The sequence below is a fragment of the Plectropomus leopardus genome, chromosome 13, assembly GCF_026936395.1.
Source record: "Plectropomus leopardus strain MGB_pleo_1.0 chromosome 13, ASM2693639v1, whole genome shotgun sequence".
Classification (NCBI taxonomy): Eukaryota; Metazoa; Chordata; class Actinopteri; order Perciformes; family Serranidae; genus Plectropomus; species Plectropomus leopardus.
Genome location: NC_142188.1, coordinates 17,390,300 through 17,415,653, shown reverse-complemented (window position 1 = coordinate 17,415,653; position 25,354 = coordinate 17,390,300). Strand labels below are relative to the sequence as shown.

The 25,354-nt window shown below is 38.8% G+C and overlaps 2 protein-coding genes across 4 annotated transcripts; one reads left to right on the top strand and one right to left on the bottom strand.

Annotated features, from left to right (window-relative positions):
• Nucleotides 1–8,254: 8,254 nt before the first annotated feature.
• Nucleotides 8,255–13,910, bottom strand: LOC121954288 (arginine vasopressin-induced protein 1-like). Of its 3 annotated transcripts, none has more exons than XM_088086367.1 (3): nucleotides 13,641–13,910; nucleotides 11,129–11,492; nucleotides 8,255–10,219 (listed from the first exon to the last, which is right to left on the bottom strand). In XM_088086367.1, the coding sequence occupies exons 2-3, from the start codon at nucleotides 11,476–11,478 to the stop codon at nucleotides 9,964–9,966; spliced, it is 606 nt and encodes a 201-aa protein (XP_087942493.1). In that variant the 5' UTR covers nucleotides 11,479–11,492; nucleotides 13,641–13,910; the 3' UTR covers nucleotides 8,255–9,963. The 3 variants fall into 3 exon arrangements, with proteins under 3 accessions (XP_087942493.1, XP_042357611.2, XP_042357612.2); XM_042501677.2 differs by having other exon boundaries at nucleotides 13,738–13,909; XM_042501678.2 differs by having other exon boundaries at nucleotides 13,749–13,907.
• A 900-nt stretch (nucleotides 13,911–14,810) lies between these two features.
• marveld1 (MARVEL domain containing 1) lies at nucleotides 14,811–18,027 on the top strand. Its single transcript, XM_042501680.2, has one exon. It carries the CDS (start codon nucleotides 15,116–15,118, stop codon nucleotides 15,611–15,613), a length of 498 nt encoding a protein of 165 aa, XP_042357614.1. The 5' UTR covers nucleotides 14,811–15,115; the 3' UTR covers nucleotides 15,614–18,027.
• Nucleotides 18,028–25,354: the final 7,327 nt, after the last annotated feature.

The following is a 25,354-nucleotide window of genomic DNA, read 5'->3' as shown; positions in this document are numbered from 1 at the left end:
TCGAGATATAAATATCTTATGCATTGGTCCCATGCTCTGTCTGTTGGTGTAAATACTTTAGGGGGAGAAGGAAAATAAATGAACAACAAAATTCTCAGAGGAACTTCTTTTTATGTACTCTGTATTCTTTTTCCATAAAAATATATATTGCAAAAAAAAAAAAAAAGAAGCAGTGAAAATGAGCCACCCACTGTAACACTTGTGTCTGCCAGTAAGCACTTTATGTTTCAACTATTCAGCACCACTCTTCCCTCTGAAAAAGATCTAAATCATCACACCTACTGACGCACTACAGAGCTGTGTTTGTACTCACAAGAGTTCGTGTTTATGTTTGGGTGAATTTGTGTCACTTTGTGGTTAGGTCGGCATGCAATGCATCTGCATGTGTGTCATAAAGTGTCCCCATCCCCGAGGTTTTGTAGCTGCGACAGAGTCTGTGAAATCCAAAAAGGTCACTGAACAAACTGCTGTCCTGTCCTATCCTATCCTGTGCTCCGTCACATGTTTAACAGGTATCATCCTCTACAGGGCAAAACAAAGCTTGAGGACTGCTGAACTCTCTTTCATAGCATAAGGGCGTTAGCTGTACAATTTTAAATCTGTGCACCCATGCATGCTGCTGCATGCGTGCGAGCAAAAGCACCGAGTCTGCATACATGGATGTGTGATATGGGAATGAGCCTGCATGCCACTTTCTTCATTAACTCAAGGTTACTCCGTGTACACTGTGTCACTGGCTCTGAGGTCTGTTTCAAACTGAATTATTCAGATGTGCTTTCCCTCTTAGTTCCAACCCAGTGGTACATGTTAATATGAAATTAGTCCCACTTTACCCTGCTTATCTTTATATGCACATGCTGTTATTGCACATCACAATAAAACCCCGCAACTAGAGCTGTGAATAAATCAGGGCTGCATCATGTCAAGTTATGTGAGTTGATGGGATGCGAGCGCAGAGATTTCTCCTGGTGTCGTTTGAAACAATTTGTGCTGATTGTGCCCATGATGATGCATCAGCAATGTTTGTACACACATAGAAAAGTATGCTAACTGTTCACTGCTACTTAATCAGTGTTGAAATTACCATATAAACAAACAGTATAAAATAAATTAAAAAAATAAAAATAAAAACTAAAATAACACATGATTCATGCATTCTGCACTGCTTTTTTACTATGACCTACACTCTGCTGAAATGCACCATTTGAACCATTAAAGGGACATGTCATCCCAAAAAAAAAAAAAAACATATTTTCCTCTTACCTTATTTTTCCTCTTAGTGCTATTTATCTAAATGGATCATTTTGGTGTGCGCTGCAGAGTGTTGGAAATATCACATCTTAGAGATGTCTGCCTTCTCTCCAATATAATGGAACTATTCGGCACTTGGCTATTTTCTTTCCACTGAACTAGACTTGCCATAATCGTACACAATATATTGAGACCTTTACCTCTCTTGTGTCCCCGTTATATATTTTTCATTGTTCATCTTGAAATATAAAGGAATTTATTTAAATTTAATGTCATTTGGATTATTTTTAGTAATAGCTCAGCTGTTGTTTCATCCTGCTTACCCCATTCTGAGTGCCTCATGTAGCCTGCTACACGGCCAGATTCGTAAAGCCCAGACACATCAAATTAACATGAACTAGTGAAAATGATGGCAAACTGTTGCATTGCCTTATGTCACCTGTTAATTGGCCAATGGTTGAATCTGCATACATCACGAAGACTACAGCCAACGGCCAAGTGCACCTGCGAGAGAGAGTATAACTCCCCTTACTATCAGGTAAAGACAGACACTCACCAATGTTCGGACTTTGACCGACAGCTGATTGTCAGTTTGATGCGTCAGGGGCGTTAGTAGTGGCCATGGTTCATTTCCAACTTGGCCCTTTGTTGCATTTCATCCCCTCCCCTTCCCCCCTCTTTCCTGACTGACTATAGCTGTAATAAAACAGACGAAAAGCCCCAAAAAACAATCTTTAAAAAGAAGAATAATCTCCAATATGTTATGTTGAAGAAGACATTTGAGAAAAGTTTTAGTTGTTTTAAAACTCAGTAGGCTTTCTGTTTTTATTTTGTGTAATACTTTGATGTGTACTAATTAGAATTTATAAACCAAGGGAACAACAATGAAAACCCAGCAGGGCTTTGGAAAATACTCAACATTTAAATTGATCCTCTATGATCTGAAGATAACACACTAGAATTATAACAAAAAAAAAATCATATTTCCAATGTGGGCTCAGAAGTGGGCCAAAGAGAAAAAGGGAGCGACTTAACTTTCACACGTGACCTTACCTATTACGGTACAAAGAAGTTGCTTTTCAAATCACTTCCTCCCCACCCTCTGTGAACGGTTCAGGCTGCGGGTGTGAGCAATGCACTGTAATATGATGTGATGTTAAGTAGTTCTATATGTGTTTCTCTGTACAGCCCAGAAGGCAGCAATGCATGAAGGCGGACAGAAAGGTCTCAGATATGGAAAGCAGTTTGACCTTAGAAATACAGGAATACGTATCGAAGACACTGGGCTTAGGGTCCATTTTACATCTGTTTTAACTTTCATTTCATGACCAGTGCCAAGTTTCAAAAAAATTATCTGTCTTCCACATCAAGAAAACTGTTTTCATTTCGTTTTTGTTCTCGAGTCCCTTTAACTGAGTAAACCTTAAAGGTGCCGGCCCAGGCTCAGCAGGACACTCTTGTTGAATCATGTTTGATGTTGTGCGTTCACCTCAAAGTGAGGAAGGAAGTGGCGTGCCAGTGTGTAGAGACTGCAGAGGCAAGTGAGACTCAGAGCTGTACAGTACTGAGAATAAGAACAAAGCCACACAATGACACAGAGGAAGGAATAACAATGAGTGCTGAGCCGCAGTGTTGTGTGATTCTACCGTGAACAAAGACACCGAGTGTGGCACAGAGGTTGTGTGTGTGCGCGCGTGAGTGTGTGCGGGTTTGGGATTATTATCAGAGCACGAGGAGCATGTACTGTATATATCATTTCACTAATTACTGTTCCATGCTCTAATTACAATGCAGTCGGGACACGTTCAGCTTTCAGATCCTTCTTTCTGTAAAATCTCCATACAACCTCTGTTGTCAATCACACACATGCACAGACACCAAGAAAGAAAAGCCTGTTTCTTCTTCTCCCTGTCTTCCTTTTGAAAATCCGATCTGCTCCCTGTGCTCTCCATACAGCCGTCTCTCCTCTTTTACTTCATCTTTTGTCAGCTTTACCTCAACTCATCCTCACTAAAATGTCTGGAAAGCAGCAGGGAAAAATGAGATAAACCTATTATTACTAAATACTAAATTACTATTATATATTACTAAATATGAGTTTCTCTGAAAAGGACATAATTAAAAGTTATTGTTCCTCAAAATGACAGTTGTTTGGCTGATTTAGGAGACAGGCAATGGAAAGCATCTCATGTATGATCACCACAAAAGATGCAGGATAGATACACTGCATTTTTTTAAGGGATAAACTATAACCTGGGCAAACAATGTTCATTTTATTTTGAAGTTGCGATAAAAAAAACTAGGCTACAAAAATGTGTTACAACAAACCCCATGGAAGATTCTAAAGGAAATGCATATATATTCACTGCACAAACACTAGAAAAATGCCCTGTATAACTCATTTTCCATCCCTGTATTAATGGGTTTGAACAGTAAAGACAGAGCGGAACTTGCACACACTTTGTTTGGTTTACTTTCACCTAATTTGGCCTAAAATTGCATTTTTTCCCCTGGACTAGGCTGAACACTGAGTTACAGAAATACACACCTTTTATAAAACCATTGCACAAAAATCTCTGTCATTTTTCATTAACTACTAAATTGGCCTCATAATTTTGGAAGCATGAAGACATTCATTTATATGCACATAACTTAGAAAAGTGCTAAGATGTGCATGTTGCCTGAAAGGCAACAATGTACCACAAAGGAAGCTCAGTTTGCTGCCACACTGCTGTTGTGCACAGAACTATAATAGCTACAACTACAGAAATCAGCACAATGGGGTTTTTTCTGCAACTCTTTTATAATTTAACCTAGATTTGGATGCTGCTTTATCCCCAGTCAGCGTGTCTCAGTGAAATCTATGTAATTCAGCAGCTCTCTGATAAAGTGATTATTACTAAATGCCAACATGTTGAAAGATGGTGATTCTCCAAGTTATTAGTCGACTATTACCTCATTTGGATGAACACCGAGGTGCACATACAGGGGTCTGGCTCCAGGTGTGGGCCCTGGCACTCCTAATTGTCTGTTAGTCATGGTTTCACTAATATGAGACCATAATAGCAGTCTTAGTGTCACTGTTTGTCTGACCCATCATCTCAGACCAGTCTGGATCACAATATAACAAGCAAAAGTACCAGCACTGCAATTTAAAAATACACCAGTACAAGTAAAGGTCCGGCAGCTATAACCCTACCTAAAGGTATATGATGCAGGATTGTCGGTTACTCGCCGCTCGCCAGTGAAAATTATGGTAAAAAGCCTGTTTAGTGTTTCACCTTACTATATTTGCATTATGTTTTGTTGTTGCTACCTTTTTATAAATCCCCAACCTCATCTGAGTGCTGTGAGGATACACACCCATGAACACCCAGAACACCAAAAAGAGGAGGAAGATTAGACAATACTTGCAGAGGCCAGGTACTCTGCAGATACACTGCAACATACTTTTACTGAGTTATACGTGATGATTGAGAGGATTACTTTTGTCTGAGATAGTACATGGAACAATAAAAGAATCCTGCACAGCATATCTTTAACTACAGAAATATTATCAGCAAAATGTAAAGAAGCAAAAGAAAAGTGCTCGTTCTGCAGAGAGGTGGCTCCTGTGACTTAGATATTATTAAACAGATGTGATTGTAAGTGCTGATGCAACAATGTGTAAGTAGCATTTTACTATTTTAGCTGGTGGAGGTGGAGCAAATTTATCTACATCATATATATTAAGGTAGTTTAGTCAATGGTTGTAATGATTTATGAGAGAGGAGAGAAGATAAAAAAAGTTCTGACATCACATTCTTTTTCTTTTTGCATCTTTAAAAAATACATTTCTCTTATTTGTGCTCTTTTGTGAAACATAAATTGTATCTATTTGAGCCTCAAACCGTTATTTAAAGGAAATTAAATGAGAAGTCAAAGGCGGCCATCACTCTTTGGTCAAACTGCCAACAAATAATCAGCATCTGAAACCTTAAGTAGAAACTGCATTTTTATCATATTCATGATGCGTTGTAAGCTTTTCATACATTTTGTTCAATCTGAAATCTCTATTTAGTCACTATAGCTGCCAGATAAATGTAGAGGAGCGAGAAATATTTCCCACTGAAATGTAATAAAGTACAACCAAGTAGCACAATATGGATATTTCTAAGAGAAGAACGAGCACCTCAGAATTTCCACCACCACACATACCAATGACGAATGAGAATGAGGCCCAAAGCAAACTGTTTTAGCTGCAGCTGTATTATTGCTGGATCATCACTCCACATCTATAGTCATAAGATTTATAGAGTGAATGAAAAGTTAAGGTAACCTATAAATAGGCACTAAAATGAAGTTTTCTGTGCAATGAGCTTACTTCACACAAACAAGGTGAGAAGCTCAGCGAATTGAGGATCTGCTGCTTCCTCTGCACCGAGGGAGTCCGCTGTGGTTTCAGCACTTTATAAAGCTGCCCTACAGATGCCTCAGTTTGCCATCACACCAGACAGGCACGACTGAGTAGATCCAGGATACACAGAGAGGACTTTATCTCCTACATGACCTGTGTGTTGCTTTGCTTCACCCAGGAGGAGATCGAGGAAACTGATGGGGAAAAGAACATCTGGTGGATGTAGGGTAATCCTAATCCAAATATCCAACTCTACACATTGTCTACTCCGTAGTTCTTCATCATTTCTGTTCTTGTCCACCTGCTGCGAGTGTTGTAGTCAAGACCACCTAAACTCTTTGAAACCCGGATCGTCTTTATTTTTTTGTGCTGCATTCAGATGCCTTTCAAAAGTTTTTAAATCTTTGGACCCTGAGCAAAGTGGCGCAATTTCTCTAAAAAACATGACAAAAAAGGCAATGAGCAACTTGGCAGGAAATGTCTTGGATATTGTAAGAAATTCTTAAATTTAGAAAATTACTTTAAAAAATATATAAAGATAGATATATGGATAAAAACACCCACAGAAAACAAATGAATAACAAAATCCTCTTCATCCACCTCTTCATCGCCACACTATATATGTGTGTATGTGTGATGCAGCTGTCAGGTCATGTTTTAATTATTTCTTCATTTTTAGGATCCTGACATCTCACTGCTGTGTGATTACCTGCCCTGACCCTAATGTGTTTCACCTGTGTCCGATTGCCACGCCTGTGTCTTGTTATCCTCCCCTTGTGTATATAAGCTGTGTGTTCCTTTCCCTTTGTGCCAGTTTTGCTTAATAAGTGTCCCAGCCATATTTCCTTGTAAGCTTTTTTGTGTCTGTTTTTATTGGACTGTTTTTTGACCCTGCTTAAGCCTGGCCCTTTTTGGATTTGTTTGCTTTGTTTACTGACCACTTGTGTGCCGGATCTGTTTTCTGTGAATAACGACCCTGATCATCTCTTACCTGAACTGCCTTAGAGCTATGCTTCAGTGTGTCAGTGTGCCATAACAAATGTCTTGATAAAATTATCAAAAGGCAATGTACAGTTCATTTTTATGCAACACAATTGTCAAAAATTGTTTCTTTGAGCAAACAAAAGAAAACAATACGGAGCTGAAATCAACTTAATCATCTTTATTTAACACTCATTTGTTGCACAGGCAGTTTAGTGATATCCAGTTGTGGTCTTGACTGGTCTTGAAATAAAGTCCAGAGTCCTATTTGGGTGAGACCAAGACAAGATCAAGTAAAAATGTGGTCAATTCTGAGACCAAGACCTTCAAATATGGTCTTGGGAACAGTTTCAAGACCAAGACTGATCTTGAGCACCACAGCACTCCCTGACTGGGCGGTAGAAAACTGAATGGAAGGATGGATAAAAAAAATACAGTTTTTATATTGCATGAATGAATCAGCCATGTTATGATATGCCAAATATTAATATGTATAAAATATTAAGTCAATATAATGAGGAATTTTCTCAAAATAATAGTATTTCAGAGGAATGACTTATTATCTTAAAACACTGACCAACCTTCTTAAATTGATTTTGTTTTGTTTCCTCAGTTAGTTCTAATTCTAATAAAGTTCATCATTATCTGGGGATAAATAAGTCATTATTTTGAGAAGGCTTCACATTATATTGACATATCAGCTCATTATCTGAAAAGAGTTTCTCATTATTTTGAGATACTGAGTCATTATTCTTGACATAGGAAAATCATTATTTTGAGCTTCTCATTATTTTTGACTTTTTCAAGATAAGTTATTATTTTAGGCAAAGTAAGACATTTTTTTGAGACCTTAACTGATTATCTTAGAGGAGTTTATCATTATTTTGAGATACAAAGTCATTGTTTTGAGATAAATAAGTCAATATTTTGAGAAAGTTTCTCATTATGACCTTCTACTGGATTTTATTTGTATTTTTTTCCTATTGGCGGAAATGGGTTGCTGCAGATTTGGACATTTGCATCGATGGAAAAATACTTCAAGTAATAAGCCATCAACACATATTCAGGTGATTTGGTCGACCGGGCAGAGGAAAAAGGCAGCAAGAATCAACAAGATTCTTCTGTTGAAATGGGTCTGCTCTTTTACGGTCACAACAACATACTCTAAATTTAAGGGTTTTCTGTGGGATACGTTTTGGTATGTATGTATGTTTTCTGTCTTAGTGAAGTGGTTTGTTTCCTCAAAAGAAAATCTTTTGCGCCATCTGGTGACTGCAAGCAAAGCTACCTGATTACTAAATATGACCACTGGACGGCAGCATTTACTACTAGGACAAACTAACAGCTCCACTAGCTGCCAACAAGCAGTCCTCTCTCAGAGCACTGCAGTGAGAGAAGCACTTGAAAATGCATGGATCCAGGAAATGACATGTGTAACGCTCTTCTACTCATCCAAAAGTGCTAATGAGGTGCCCTTGAGCATGGCACTTAACACCCAACTGGTCCAGTGAATCTGCTCAGTGGTTAACAGCGGCAGACTGTGGTGAAAGCTGCAGCTGTTTTACAGAGTCACAATCGTCATTGTGTTATAACTATGCTATATAACTATAACTAAGACACAAGCAATACAAAGACTCCTTTATTGCAATAAAACTAAAAATGACACAAACAGTGTTATTAAAATGCCTCATCAAGGTTGGTGCCATTCAGTCTTTCATGGACAAAGTGGGGGTTTTTCATACTGTGACCAACATTTTCACATGAAAACATCACATTCTCAAGTTTCCCTGAACATTGAGGGACCTTTTGTCAGTTTGGCCTCTTAGTCATGAATCATTATTTTTGATTGATTGATTGATTTTCATCTCGGCTACACTGACCACCCCACACTTCAATTTTGATAACAAACCAGTGACTGAAGAAGTTACTCTCTGAATGTGCAGTATATGGAAATTTTATTTTTACATACCATGACACTTATTCTTGCCCCACTGCACTCTTAGCCGCTTCTATAGTGTTGTGTAACGTAGCACACACATAACCATCTACATATTTGGCTTTTTGCGGTACAGGAAGTGGATGTTACTGTTGATAAGTACATCCACACTTCAGCCACATTTAAGGGGCTCCCAGCCATTTACCTTAAGGGACCCCTTTTCTATCACTGAGTAAACTGATGACCCCTGACTAAGTGACACATTTTGTGGATATACCATATTACATGAATAACAGTAACAGCACTGAACACCTGAGAACCTTTACAATTAACCAAAATACTGAACGCATTAACTGCAGGATATTTATGTAAAATGAACGATTTGGATGAATTCTGAGAAAATTCTTTCCCGTAATTATTGTACATTGATGAGTTTTCCTGATATATTTTTAGAAACTTTTTATGCAATTCTCTGTATTTTTTGTTTGCCTGTTTGTTAATGAAAAATCATACATACATTATAAGCTTCTTTTTGGAAAAAATCTGTTTTCTTCTCCCTGACGATTGGCCATTGTTCTTTTAGCACTTTTGTTGTTTTAACTGCACATTTTTCCAATGCAGGACGCAGCTGTTTATCAAAGTGAGGGCTCTGTGAGTATAGCTTGTGTTCAGGTCTCAGCGTGTCCTTATCCTGTGAGTTTTTTTTTAAAGTTTATATCTTTAATAAAAATCCAAACTTAAAAGCAAAAACATTAATTTCATTATAGCTTTCCTCGCAGAAATGAATAAAATGCTGAGATATAGGGGCTACTGTTTATCTTTTTTAAGAAGTTTTCCCACCCTTCTTACAATCAATATGGCTTCAAGAACCCCCATCAAACGTTGGTGACCCCTAATGGGATTTGGGACCTCCAGGTTGGGAACCAGTGCTTTATAATATCAGTGCTCTCAGCCTGATAGCTCATATAAAGTCACTTATTCATTTCCACGCTTTTTGTTTTACACCATTAAAACCACAAAACCACTTAAAATTCACATGACTGTCTATAGTTCTCAGTATGCATGTAAAACACTTAAGGCAGATGTTGAGAGGTAACCACAACATACAGTCAGAACCAGTCAGAGGTTTGTGTCTGCAGATGTGTCTGCAACAAGTAACGGTGTCAGTATTCAGCCATCTGATCAGAAAGAAATAGAAATGAGAAGCTGTTCTTTTCTTTCAACCTGCCAGACAGTTTCATTTGCAACTGTTGCTTTTCCCAGAAGTTAATTCAACCTCACTCCAGTTTGTGAACACATCAGAGCTGTAATCAGGAGAGAGACGCAGGCTGCGCAGACTGAAGTGTTGGGAGACTCTCTCAGACTTAAAGTCAGTTTTGCATCAGAGGTTTTGGTTCAGTCAGTGAAGTATTCTGTGGAGGTATCTCTCTGGGTTGTTCTCTCCTCTCCTCAGTCCTGAGCTTGTTCTAACTGGTCTCTCAGAAGTCCCCGCAGATCCCTGGCTCTCAGTTAGTACCGCTGCAGCCCCTGTACTTCTTCCCGTTGTCCCTATTGAGGTGTGTGTGTGTGTCTCTGAACTGCTGTGTGCTCCTGCCTCAGCATCACTCTCCTCCTCGGGATCCTTCCCATGGCTGCTTGGCGAGCTCTCCCCGATCCTGAACAACATAAAGAGTGTTGTTAACAACATGAATGCCAAAAAGTCACTATGATTAATGTTGGGAATAGGGAGGTCCCGATCGGATCAGAAGGATATGTATCAAGCCCCATCAATGCATTTTTTAATGGATTGGGATCTGTTTTTCTGAGCACACACTCCACCTAAGCCTTTGTTTACGTCCACTGTCACACAGTTGTGTTAAACAGAGAGAAGGATTTGCAGCAGATATTATTGTGATGTTGCTATTCCAACAATTAAATCTGATTTTTATTCATGTCCAACTTAAGCTGCTTCACCACTTTAAGTGGGGCTGAGTTTTTTGTTGTTCATTTTTAGTGAAGCAGTTTTACTATAATGTGGTAATAAGCGAAACAGTGTCTTATTTTTATTTGTTGTATCTGGGAATGTTAAAGTTCAGCTATAAAACTACTCTGAAGTGGATCTGTGATTATATTACTCATGTATAGTGTTCTGTACTTTTATTACAATGCTACACTTAGTGAACTTGGGAATCATTTCTGAAGACACATTTGAGTGTGTTTACTTTATTTTTGTTAAAAAAAAAACAAACAAATGCTGCACTAAGTGGAACTTTGATACGATATAAAAATATTTTTAGTTTGTTTACTTTGTTATTTTGTAAACATAAACTAAACTCTTAGGACCTGTCACGATGTATTGCATTTCAGAGCTATTAAACTGTCAAGCATAAACACTGAATTGATTTTCATAACTTTATAGTGCTTGAAGTGTGCACTGTGCAGCTGTGTTAAATACAAGTATTGGATCAGTATTGGCAGATACTCAATATCAAATAACTGATTGGAATCAGGGGCAAAAAAAATTGTTTGGGACATCCGAAGTTGTAAATGTATGTAAAATCGTATCAGGTCAGCAGTGTTTGTACCTGAGGTGATTGAAGGCTCGTAGCCAGTGTGAGCCCAGCACCTCTCTCCCGTTCGCTCTCAGCCCTCTCCTGTTACTTCGCGTCCTCAGTCCAATCAAAGCCTGCGCCAGTTCAGCTTCATCTCCGTGACCCCAAATTAGCTGGGCCCTCTGCTCCGCGTCCTGATCCCCTGCTGCCCTGAACAGTCTCTGGAGCTGCCACAGATTCACGTTGCTGAAAATGTTTGCCGAGCCAGCCTTCCTGCTCCTCCTCTCAGTCAGGCGCCACAGCGAGGAAGGGCCCGCCACCATGGAGGCAGGAGGAGGGGCGGGTCCGGTATCCATCCGGAGAAACAGTGGAAAAGGTGGCATACACTGGCCCTACTCTGTGGAGCAATCGGTAAGAGTTTCCACTCGTTAGGATGCATTTGCAAGACAAAAGACGTTTTAAACTTAAAACTCGAACTTCCTCTGTGAGCCAAGTGTGTTGGAGAACTATAGTGGCCGACGTTAAAACGTAAGTGGACTTATCTAAAGCCAGTGTCTGATTTGTTTGTTCTGGCCAACAACATTGTGGAGTCTTTGTTAGAGGACCTGCCCTGTGTGTAAATATAAACAGCTCATCCTAAGGTAACAAAAACACAATGATTCTTATTTTCAGATGATTATAAACTAATCGTATGTCCATTATATGGAAACATGCATTAACACTGTATGGTTGCTTCACAATAAAGACATTTGAAAACGATTATAAATTAATCGTAGCGATGCCAGTGCAAAGAATTAATAGCCATGCTTCCAAGTGATGTTTTCTGATTTATTTTGTTCTCTTTTTCTGTTTCTTCAGACCTCAGACACTGTGAAAATCTGCCAGCTCCAGGATCACATGTATATCATTATTCTAGAGTCATATGTTCATTGTCTACAGCCATGTTACTCTTACCCACAATGCTACTGACCTATGACCTCATCACATGACATCACATTTCCCACAATGCCGTCAACTACGCTGGGGTGGGGTTACACTCTGCATTAAGTAAAGAACTTAAATAAAAAGACAATACACTTTTTAACCAAACATTTTAGAGTATCTTTTAAACACATCTTTATCAAACCTTTTACATCTTGAACACCTTATTTATTATATTTTAATTACCTTTTAACAACTTTGTGAACTTAAATGGTTAAGAAAACTGTCTCTGAGACAATTACACTAATGAAAATACATTTATTATTTATATTTATAAAATCCTACACACTGATCCTTTAAAAAAAACAACAGAACAGAATATGGAAAGTACATGAGCACAGACTGCGTCACAACGCCTATAGATAGCTGTCACAACTAAAAGCAGTCAGCTGTGAGTCTTCTGCTCTGATTCTTTAATCCTACTTTAGGCAGTGAGTGACGACCTGCGCTTTAAAGAGCATTAAACTGCAGATGGCGACTTCATCTCTCTTTCCTCTACATGTGGTTTTAAAGTGGGGCACTGATAGATAGATATAAGAGATGTACATACGTTTAAGTAAAATGACCTCCATTTATGTTAATTTCTTTTGGTGGTTGGATGACAATAAAAAATCTGAGTTATGTTTTAGAAAGGAAACCTTCTTTTTTTGAGGCAGAATTTGTTTATCAGGTCTGGGATAGAAGGCAGGGTGTTATGTTTGGTGACTGAGCAGTAAGATAACATGTATTTTGGATTGATCACTGCAACAATAGTCTACTGTAATGGTGTCTTGTAAACCCAATAAAGAAATCATTATACAATAGCTGGTTGTCCATGATCATGACAGTATGTAGGTCAGCAGCTTTTCCACTAAAGCAACTTTCTTTCAGCTTGACAAAATAATTGTAAGTGAGTTCCACTTACTAGCTTTCAACAGCAGATTGTGGAGTTTATATCGCTGAAAACTCCTCTGATTAGATGAAATCAGTTGGTCAAACTTACTATGTACTGAGTCAGAAATAAAGTTTCACACTCTCTTCACTCTCTTTCAGTTAAGCTCATATGGTTCAGCTTCATACAAATTTCAAATCTCTTACCTTCCTACTTACACATTTGCTATTTAGTCCTATATATTCCAGATATTATAAGAAAATAAATGAAAAAAATACACTGCATCATATTCAACATTTGAGCAATAATTTACACTGTCCTATACATAACCAGTAATAATTTATTTAACAGTAGGTTAAGCGAGTTATTTGAGCTCATGCATGTGATTTTCTCAATAAATAATCATAATCATGGGATGCAGCTCTACACAGACAAATAATTAAACATTCACACACCCTTTGTTTCACATTAGAAGTAGGTTTACATTAACCAAGCGCCACAGGCTTCTCCATTATTTCCCCCCACTGGTTACAGTCCAGTGTTTGCTTAACCAACGCACAAATGCACATTTACCGGATCTCATGCAAAACTAATAATAGCCTAAGAAGACTGAAAAAAAGTACGCAATCCTATTTAAAATACTCGTGGCCCTGTTATATAAGACAATTTAATTGCTGTTACCCAATAACTTACTGTTCTGTCTGTACCGTGTTTCAATAGGCAGTCAGTTAAAGCAAGTAAACAGGAATCCTGTGAGAGTCATGTGAAAAATGAAAGGACTTCTGCTCACCCGATGATTACCTAAAAAAATCCAGTGCACTTTACTCCTGTAGCACCTCCTCTGCACTGCTGCTCCTCTTCGATAACAGCTCCCACAACGGCTGACATGCAGCGGGACAGTGTGTTTGTCCAGCTTCACCTGCGATCAATTTCTGTCCTTCAGCCGAGCGTCAATCACAAATGAATGTCGTCAAACCACCAATGAGGGTGGAGAGACACTCTGGTCCCGCCTCTCGGGGATGGGGCACAGCTTATTTTGACAAATCACGGGGTTTGGGTGACGAGGGGAAGGTGGAGAGGTCCGCCTCCTGGCCACGTAGGGTGAATGAGCTGAAATCCATTGACGTCAATGAGCCTGACTGGCACGAGAACCGTCTGTCAATTATGCGAGAGGGAAGTAACATGTGAGCAGCATCCTGCGCAGAAACACGTAAACAGGATGACGCATGGGCTCCCAAATATCACTGCTGAGAATATGTGTCTTACAGATTTTCTGACTGTATCAAGTCTGTGTTATTCAATAAAGTTGAATTGAAGAAATCACTGTTATGTCTTTGTTATGTTATATTTACAATGTATTTCTTATTATTATTATTATTATTATTATTATTATTATTAGGCTATCATTATTATATTATATAGTATTATATTAAATGACTATTATATTATATTACATTACATTACATTACATTACATTATATTATATTATATTATTATATTATATTATATTATATTATATTATACTATATTATATTATAGGGCTGTTATATTTGGCTATAGGACTACTAGCCTATATCACAAGACTTTACAGGCTATTGTATTATCTTGTTTATTTTATTTTATTTTATTTTATTTTAAGAAACAAGAGTAATGTCTATGTATTGAAGCTTGCAGCCTAAAAGTGATTATGCTCATGATAAGGCGAAATCTCATGTCCTGCTGTCTCTGCGCACATTTGATTACATTTCGTCATGTTTGACTGTGATAAAGCCTTCTGCAATTTTCTTACTTAGAAGACAAAAGAGAAAGGTCACACAGGACATGGATGAATCCAGCAGTCCAGCAGAGGAGGAGCAGGCTTTGAATTACAGGCCGCCCCGTCTCCATCACCCAGCCCCCCAGACGCTACATTCAACAGAGGAAACGGAAAAGACGAAACATACAAGAAGGTTTTTCATTTCAAAACCCCGGGGCTGTGGAAAGAACAGAGAGTTCCTTTTTTATCCCAAAACTTGTCCACCTTTGGCTTCATAGCCAGACCACAAACCGGACCTCTCACTTCATTATTTCCACTTTTTGCGCATCTTTTCCCCAGCTGTTTGCAGCTGGCACAAAGCACCCGCCCTGTTCGGGAAAAAGGGACCGAGAGTGACCGGAGGAGGAGAGAGATGCCACCCCAACCTCCCCAGCCGCAGGTGAGGAAGAATATCCTGAAGTTCCTAAAGAGTTTTTTGGGAATCATCCGGATCCTGCAGATTGTGTTCGGGGCCGGGCTCTGGGTCACCATCGCCGCAAACAAATACGAAGGATCCATCCACTTCGTGCTGTTCGTCGCGGTCCTCTTCTGGCTCCTCACCCTCGCCCTCTTCTTCCTCACCCTGCTGGACAAGCAGGACTTGGTCCCGCTGCTGGGAGGGGACCGCTGGTTGTTCACCAACCTGGCGCACGACGTGGCCGCCGCCGTGCTGTACATGCCGGCCATAGGTGTCATGATCCACAAGACCAAACGCCACTCGTACTGCAACCTGGAGCAGTACGAGCACCCCTGTCTGTACAAGGTCTACCTGACAGCCGCCGTGTTCGCCTGCCTGTGCTGCCTGGTTTACCTGCTGGCGGTTATTTATGGAGCGTGCAGGAAGTGCCGGGGAGAACAGACGGTCATCTGATGGGACTGAAGGGGGGTGATGGTGACAGGGAGGTGGGCATGGGTCCACAGCAAGATGAGGAATAGTTAACTTCACTGTAATTTAACTCAACAGCTGGGATGAAGTCAGGTAAGGTGGGACATCAGGTAAAATGGGACAAGAAAGATGTTATATCTTGGGCTCCTTAGATATTAAGTCAGTCACCAAACACAACATTGCATTTTATTACAAATGCGCTTTACATAAATTATTATTGATCTGACATTGCTTGTGTAGGCACACAAAATATTCAAAAATCCACTGGTCACAGAACTTCAGGGGTAGCCTAAGCCCTGTGGCATGTTTATTATATCATGGTGGTAATTGCTGTCCTATGGCTAAAATAATAAGGCCATAACAACAAAAATGATTGTAGGATGTGGCATTATCTTATTGTTTGACTTTTCATGAAAATATCTTCACAATACTTTTTACTTCTTACCTTTTTTAAGGGTTTTGAGCAAAATAGAACAGTTTTTATACTAAAACCAGCATGTTTTTGGAGCTACCAGGTGCCATAAATCATGATTTTGCAGTGAGCCATATGTAAGCCACAATCCTCCAGAAGTAGCCTGCCTATAATTGTAACTGACATGGAAGTACTCAAACATGTCCATTATAGACAACATGGCACCAAAGACACAGTTAGCAAAACAACGGGGAAAGCATGACAGAAATGTTGCTGAATCTTTGCCAACCGCTTACATTAATGATTTAATGATTGAACAGATAAAGGAGTTTAACCATTTTAAAAACAATCATGATTGTTCCATTTTATCTGAACATGTCACTGGTGTGTGGTAGAGGTCCTTGGTGTGTTAAAGCTCCATAGTTTCTAAAATATTTCACTTATCATTATATTTTCTTTATAGAAATACAGCAGAGAACCATAACAAGTACTAAAAGCAACACGTAAGGTAGTATTCAGAGTTTTAGGTGGTTTTCTTGATAATCTACCAAAACTGTCTCAGTTTACCTGACTTCACCCGACTCTAACCACAGGTTTGTCTCTATCGTCTCCCAAACTTTCCACTGTGGTGATGAGGCAGAATCATCCAAACATCACTCTGTGGCCTTAAAGTCAGTGTTTGAAGGGTTACTGACATGAAAATACCCAACCAGCTCCCAGCACAGAGGCCTAGCTACCCAGGGTGGGAGTCTGGTTGGAAATGAGGAAGCATTGTATCCCTTTATGGAGGCAAAGTGACATGTGTTTTTCTCCTAGTTGGGGTTAAGGCCATGCCTCCACCTCTTAAGTTTGTTTAACAGTAATTCAATGTAATTTCCCCTCATAAAGAATCTTTATAACATTTCTGTAGTTATTATTATAGTGTGGTAACAGTATATTCAGTGTTAAGTAGGGTTGCAGCGGTATACTGGTTTTTAAACTGACATTTATCATTCTGCCTTACATACATTTGCTTATCTACAGTACGGAAAAAATGCAACTAGACCGAGAATCTCACCTTTATTCACTTATTTTGAAAAGGGAGACTTTTTACACATATTTCTATGAAAAAAGGGTTTCAGATTTATATTACTGAATTAAAAATTTTGTTCAACTCAAAATTAGATAAAATTAGTTAATAATAGCAATTCTGTAAAACCGTGAAACAAACTCAGTTTTTCCTGACTAATTTATCGTCAGTAGCGTCATTAGGCCTGGGTGTCCAGGGCTATAGCCGCATATGTTAAAGCTATATATATCTTTCAAACATAAGACTAAGTCTAAATAACAAAAAAAATTTAAAAAAAAACAACCTTGGATCTAATAATCTGTCATTCTGTTTATACTCACACATAAACACACATTTAACTAGTTTTCTAACTCTCGTCAATACATTTTTAATGACAGTATTTGTGAAGTAACAGCTAGTATTTTCCTCATCACAGTTAAAAACTGGTTTAAGCCCCCAATGTCCTTAAATATTAATAACGCCCTTGGTTATTGTTCCATAAAAATCTTATACCGTTGCAACCCTAGTGTTAAATTTACACTACAATGGCCTTGACATAAATTTTGTAGATTTGGTACTGAGTAACTGTCCATCCAAAACCTCTTATAGGATTCCTAAAACTGTTTTCAAAAGGGATTCTTGTCATTATCTTTTTTTTAAAGTATATATTTTTATGTGTTTTTATGTGTTTTTGTACAACAGCAAACTATACTGAACAGTAACTGAAGTGTGACGGACTCAAAACACTTCTGCTTACGACTATCTTTCTTTGTCTTTATCAGTGCCTTCTGTCAGAATGCTGTACACTCAGCCAGGTTGTGACAATGACAACCCAACAATATGGATGTGATTGGTGCTACAATGTGTATGTTGAACAAAAAAAAATATTCCTTAAGTGTTCATTATGTAAAGCCAAAGAATAAAGAGCAGTAAGTGAGAGCTGGTGAGATGCCTCTTTGGTTTTGATCATGTACTGGGGTTAGAAGCATTTAAACAAACTGTAAAATGCTTTGCTAATTTTTGTTTGAGTATTTTGAGTTAAATTTCCAGCTGGACCGTGTGCGCAAATTGTGCTTTTGGTGGTTTTTTCTAAATGAAAGACAGCTTTAGAGGCGCTAGTGACGGAAGCCCTCAGGAACTTCCTGTTGGGAGATAAAAGCCTCTGCCAATCAGCAGGGATCATTTATGTGCTATGCCACTTTACCACATGAAAGACTTATCTGTGTCTCTAACAGACAATGAGCGAGTTACTCACACTTGCACAAGCATACTCACAATGTGCATGCATGTGCTGCATGATAGCGAGAATGTGTGTGTGTTGCATGAGAGTTATCCTACTTTTGGAAACATCGTGTACATGTTGTGTGTGTGTGTGTGTGTGTGTAATAATCTGGGAAGAGGCTTGTTCTTACCGGAACAGTCTGTTGGGGTTCTGGAGGTGGGCTGACGTTCAGCCAATGAAAATGAAGCCAAGCAGCGGAAGATGATTCAACCTCTTGTCTATTCCAGTCGGCATGCAGTTTTAAAAACATGCTGCAGACAAGTTGATTAAAAAGCACCCAAAGCCACGCTGTGACAGCTCTGTTCGGTTGCCTTCATGCAGTAAAAGTACCATGACTATGTGTGAACAGTTGTGTAGTTCTCTGACTAATTTGTGTTTACTTTGCACATTTATTGTTGCTGGCATGGGGCATGTATACAGTGAAAAAGGCTGCAGATTACTCACATATAAACACACACTTTCCTTTTTTGGCCATTTTTCTCTCCTCTTGCACGTTTCCAAATGAATGCAATGAGTTATTCTTGGAAACGAGCATTAGAGATCAAATGTTGTATTGTCACAGCTCCAGATTCTCTTTCAAGTATCAAAACAAAGGCAACAAAAATGCAGTGATTACAGTGTAATATAAAAGTAGCTTTACGCTACAACAATGAAAAAAAGAGGTGACAAATATTTTCTGTTTGCAAAGAACATCTGCTGTTATCTAATTCATACATGACTTATTTGGTCCCTATATTCAGAGGCACAGTAACCCTAAAAAGCAAGGGAGGAGGTTTCATCCCAGCACAGCAAAGGGACACATGAAATGGGAAATTTGAGCCTCAAACACTAAATTTTCTTCATTATGGTGAATTTCAGTCCATTTTCAAACCCAACTTGTGAAATACCACAGCCTTGTCAGTGATGTCGGTGTCAGATGCTGATACAAAGAGGCACCTTTCGTGGCAGTTTGGTACACATCTAGGGCATTAGTTTTAGAGGCAATTGGCAACAACCCAACTCATCAAACAGGCTGTTGCTGCTCTGTCAGTGGATGTCCGTGTCAGAAAACAACACACCAAGGAATGTTTTGCACTGGTGTGATATGAATCATTTGTAACACTGCCGGCACCTACTGACTATTGTAATGTAAAGTGATACTCTGTATATGGAGGGGTGGCAAATGTGTTAATGGCTCTGGACTTTCAGCTGGAAGCCTGCTGTTTTCTTCATGTAAATTTGAAGCCAAGCCATTATGTTCTAAATTGAATCATGTGCTTTTGTTGCACAAGGAAATAGACCTGAAAACAAAGTGTTTTACCTGCGTTGTAATCATTTTGAAGAAGACTCTCTGCATGTAATGAGTAGAAACTGTACATTTCGTGTGAAAACAGAAGTGTATTTTTAAAAGATACAATGTATATAACAAGCATGAATTGACATGCCATTCCTGAACATCCAGAACTGAGACAGGAGGGTACCAAGCGTGTCATATTTAGACATTTAGGTCCCCTGACAAAGCATTTTTCTGCATCAAGTTATGGTGTAAATGCATCTAGATTTTTCAGAATAAAAGTCCTCTGCCACTTGCATGTTTTATTGCAGGGGATGTGTATGCTGCGTCCTCCCAAAATCTACACCTATGCTAAAAAGTGAGCATGTAAAGACAGTTCAAACTGCAAACAGGTAAAATGATATTACTTTATCAAATTAGGTCTGAATGTGGGTATTTTATTTATTTTGTACTTCCATGAACAACTGTAACTGTACAGTATTATCCTGCGGGTTGAGAGCAAGGTGACATCTGTGGTCTGAGTTACGGGAGTGGAAGTGTTAATGTTAACCAGCTGCAGGGTATAAATCTAACACTTCTAAAGGAGGAGTCGCCCCCTCCCCCCAAACTCCCACCCACCGTCTCCCCCTCTGAGATTTCCACAGAAGTGTTGTCCTGTCCACGTGTCCGGCGCCTGAAGAAACACACTGCTGTGTATACAACCAAACAGAGTCAGACCACAACAGACTTGTGTTCTTCATAAACAAAGCACTGAATCCAGGGTTCAGTTTGTTATTGAAAATAACCATAGTGAATCGTTTAAGTTTTGGATGACTCACAACTATAGCGTATGCTGACAATTTGGGCCAGAAAAGGATTCTCCACATTTACCCTGAAAGTCTCTTTGAGTTTACCACATTAACAGGCTCCTTATTATTACACAGCCCACAGTTTATAGGTGTCACGTCTAAACACGTTTGTCAGTTTTGCCCATTTGGAATTTAATCCTCAGACATTGCATCTTTGTCCAAACAAGAAACCCATGTAATCACAGGTAATAACACAAATTTGGAATATGTTACCTCCTGACACCATTAGGAGGGTGTGGGCACCACAAGAGTGAAGCTGTTGTATTTTTTTCCAGCTACGCAGACAGTAAAGAAAATTTTAAAATGTATATAGCCAGACGCTTCTCTGGAGTGCCAACCATGTGATATTTTCTCTGGCTACTCAACCAAAGAGACATTTCCTGTTCGCGCTCTCCCACCCGTCTGCAAGCGACCAACCGTCCAATAGTCGTCATAACCCCTCCAAATGGTTCCTCTGGCCCTCCCTGAAAGCTCAGCATCATGCACACTGTTGCCGTGGACTGATGTCAATTCACTGAAAAACTGATACAGAGTTTGTTGCCAGTAAATCTAAAAGTGAGCTCTAAAGTTCAAATGGATAACAATGGCATGGCTGTGACTCATGGCTGTGATTAAATCACTGGTGAGATTATCATAGAGAAATGGTAGGAGTGTCTTTTAACCCTGTCAGTAAAAATTTTGAAAAAAATGTGTGATTCAAATTATATTGTTGCTTCTTGCCTCCAAGCATAGTGGTGGACCAGACTAGTTGCCAGAATAAAATTATTGCATTGTACATTTCTATGAAGCACAGGTTACATTTGCACATTTCACATGTATCACATCATATCAATGTTTCTATAGTGAGGTAATATATGAGATCATCAGAACGGGGAGAGGACGATGTCATCTATAGGCAAGACGCTGTCATTGCTGTTCCAGTGGCTTTTAAAGCTCTACAACTGGGTGTTAGTGTTTTTCCATCAGGGATAGTCACACAAAAAGAGGTTGTTTTTTTTACATAGACATCTCTGCATTTCCAGCCAGGGAATTTGCATGAAATATCAGTTGGTTCTTTTTACCGAGACATCACTGCTTTTTTAAAAACAGGAATTGTGCCCCCAAAACTGTTTTCTTAAAGCCAAAACCTGATCTTTTCCAAGATGTTTTTATGCCTAAACTTAACCATACATTAACTATGATATTGGAGAAACATTACATTTCAAAGTATCCGCTATGTAATAACATGCAAATGTAAAGTATCCATGGTTTGCAGAAATGTAGAATGCCAACATTTTTTTTGGTGAAGGGTTGGGTTTACAGAGCACAATACGAGCTGCAGAAAAGCATTAGTGGAGCTGGCAGAAAACATGCCACATTGGGACTGTAACGTACACTTTTTCATCATTCACAGTCCGCACTTTCTCACAGACCAGAGCCTGGTGTTACACAATGTTTTCTCAACCAGGTATGTCTACTTGGTCAGTTTAAACCCACTCAGCAAGATCTCTAGGCTCTTTCTAACCCACCCAAATTCTGGGTTGGTAATCCCAGTGGAAGTGATCTGTGTCTGCCTCTTATTTTCCTGCTGACAGTTCTCGTCTTGTTGGGGAGGCTACATGTACGCTCAGGAAACATGAAAAAACATGAAAACACAGACACATGCACACAGCAGCGCCCTGTTAACCACACTTTCATCAGATACTGCTGAGATGCACATTCCTCTGTAGAGGAGAGGCAGAGATGGGAAAACAGATGGAGACTGACAGAACAAGTGAATAAGCAGGAAAAAAAGTGATATGCAAAAATAGCTTACGTAAAGATCCAAGCAGCAGACTGAGATTGACATTTCCTGTCAGTGTTAGGCATGAATGAGCACAGTGTTCCAGGAGTACAGGCCTTGTACTTTGCCTCTAACTCGCCAGTTTATAGTTTCCTAACATGGTGACTGACTGGGATTACTGATTCCACATCTGTTGCAGCAGCTTTTGCCCACACAATACTTCTGAATGGGCACAGTGTTCCCGTGCTGCGTGTGTGAAGGCAACCAGTGGTGGGAAATGATGATAGCTATTTATAGAGCCTTGAAATACCACAGCTTCCGTCATTCTGCCGATCCTCAGCCAAGATGTTGAGAGTGTTTTACAGAGTGAAAGAGACTGAGAACATTAGAGAGAAAGAGAGGTTGTCTCACTTTAACAGATTCTTGGGCACACTTACAAGAAAATTAGCTACACCTCCATCAGACAATCTGTGTTAACCTCAGTAAAGCACTGGGGTGGACAAAGTACACCGTTATTTTAGACAAAGTATGATATTACTGGTACTTTTCCAATACAAGTTAAAGTTGCTGAGCAAAATTATTACTTGAGTTAAGTACTTACTTTTATAAATACTGTACACAAAGTACTTTTTGAAAATCTGAATGCATTGTTGGGTATTATCACAGCACATTTACAGAACCCACTGACTCTAAAACAACCCACTGAATGCGCTGATCTGCTTGTAGATGCATGTAACGCAAGTGAACAAGCCATAGGCTAGGTTAATTCACCTTCTTCTTATTCTTCTTCTCCTTGCTCATCATTTTGTTTTATTTAATCTGACGAGATTTAAAACTTAAAATTAAAACAAACATTATCAACTACAGGACTCAGCAGAATCTGAACAACTACTAGCTTTAATTTGGATCAAAACATGCTGACTGCTTTGTTGACAGTACATACATCAATTCAACATTTTTTGCTGCATTGCCAGAAATGTGAAACAGCTTGCCTTCTCCTCTATCTGTCTCTACTGATGAGCTGCCCAATCAAATCTAGTGGAGTCAAACAAACAAGTTTCCAAAAAAACAATCATCAAGTAGCCAAAAGTATAGATATTCAAATAATATACTTAAGTACACAACACAAGTAACTGTACACCTTAATTGTCCACCACTGATATAATATTGAGGAGGGAGTCAGAAGTGATGATTAATTAAAAACCAAAACCTCCCAAAAAGGAAAACTTTTTACGAACATTGCATCTTTAGCACAGCCAGCGGACACATACTGTGAAGTAGAACAAACATTCCTTCCAAGTGTGGATCATGTTCCTGATAATAGCTCACATGGCTCAGAAATGTTTCCCAGCAACACGTCTCTCACAGTTTTCACACACAGAAGCCCAAACTCTCTCTGTTGCACCACACTGCTGCTGGAAACAAAAACAGCACATTTAAAACTTCACTGAAGATACTTATCAGATCCCCTGACCCAGTATGAACCTTGCAGGCTTCTCAGGTCTGCTGGTTCTGAATTATTGGCTGTTCCAAGAGAAAAATAAACAAGATGAAGCTGCTTTTAGCTATTATTCTGCTTAAATGTGGCGCAAATAGCGAGAAGAGTTGAGGCAATGCTGACTACCATCAAATCCCAGCTTAAGACCTGTTTACCATTGCTTTTGATTAATTTTTTTTTAAATTAAATGTATGTGTTATCAGTTGTTGTTCCTTGTTTCTATATTTTTTTTAGTATGTGTCCCTTGCTTTAAAGTAATCTGTAAAGCACTTTGGGTTGCCTTTGTGAATGAAATGTGTTATATAACAATGCATTGCCTTGCCTTGAAAACATATTTTCTCCTCAAACTAAATCCATATGCACTTAGTTTATTCTGGTCATAAAATAAGGAAATATTTTTAAGACCATTGTGGGAAAAAAAGAAGAAAAAATTGCATTATTTGATATATTGGTATTCTTTGCATTGTCAGAATTATACATACAATGTCACAATGTCCAATGTCCTTAAAAATATTTAAAAATAAAGTCTCTCATTATTACCCAACTGTTCAGATTTAAATTGAAAATGTCACACCAGTCTGACTGCTCAGTATTAAACTTTGAATTAGTTTACCCACTAGGTGGTGTATTAGGGCTTCACAAAACATGAATTTGACCACTTCCAATTCATATACAGTCTATACAGTATATATAAATATATATATATATATATATACTTTGAGTTTTAAGTGTATTTTCTTTGAATGCCCTTTCACACATCTGCTGACAGCAGACAGTAATTCTATGTGTAGCAAAGTAGAGACAGGCATGTCACAATTAAGTTACGAAGTTAATGGGAATAAGTTAGTAAGCAATACAACAATAACTGTAAGGGGGTTTTTCTAATAGTTTGATGCATCCTTATCAGAATTTTCTCCAGAAAACCACAGAGCGCAGTGCAGTCTCCTTGTCTGACCTGCTTGAACGAGATCAGCTGTGAAAACCAAAGCTGACACGGTACATCTTTTAGAAAACAACTTAACAGCGGAAAACCATCAGCAGAATTAGTTAAAATACACTATGGGCCATTATGTCAGATGAAGGCAGTGGTGCAAATTCCAAGTTAGTGTGAAATAAACCATTGCATTTGTGTAGATTTTGGGGAGACCCCCCTCAATATGAAGAACATTTACTTTATATTGGTGCAGAAAAGGCCCCAAAACTCACCAGACTGCAGGAAATAAAGTGTTTGATGCTTGAAATTGTCGGGTGGAAGACCCCCAAACCCCCTTTTCACATGTGTCCCCTCTGCTGTTGAAATGTGCTATGCTCTTAAATCTATGTATTTTAGAGGTTTTTATTCTGTGATATGTTGTAACGCTATACCACATAATAGAACAGCTACTGTGCAATGGCTTAAACAAGGTTTGATAATGTGTCAATAGAAGTCAGATAAATAATCTCAGATATCGCAAGAAACCACACACTCAAGTGATTTAATGTCAGCTTGCAATATTAGAATGACTGGAGTTCACACCAAGGCCAACTAAGAAATTTTTTTGATTCATTTTTACCTGAAGAGACACCCATGGGTCATTCTCTGTGTGTTTTCCAAATTTTTATT

Coding starts and splice junctions, on each gene's coding strand:
- LOC121954288 (XM_088086367.1), bottom strand. CDS start 11,478: ATGCCACCTTTTCCACTGTTTCTCCGGATGGATACCGGACCCGCCCCT. Junction 10,220..11,128: donor CGAGCCTTCAATCACCTCAG/GTACAAACACTG, acceptor TATGTTGTTCAG/GATCGGGGAGAGCTCGCCAA.
- marveld1 (XM_042501680.2), top strand. CDS start 15,116: ATGCCACCCCAACCTCCCCAGCCGCAGGTGAGGAAGAATATCCTGAAG.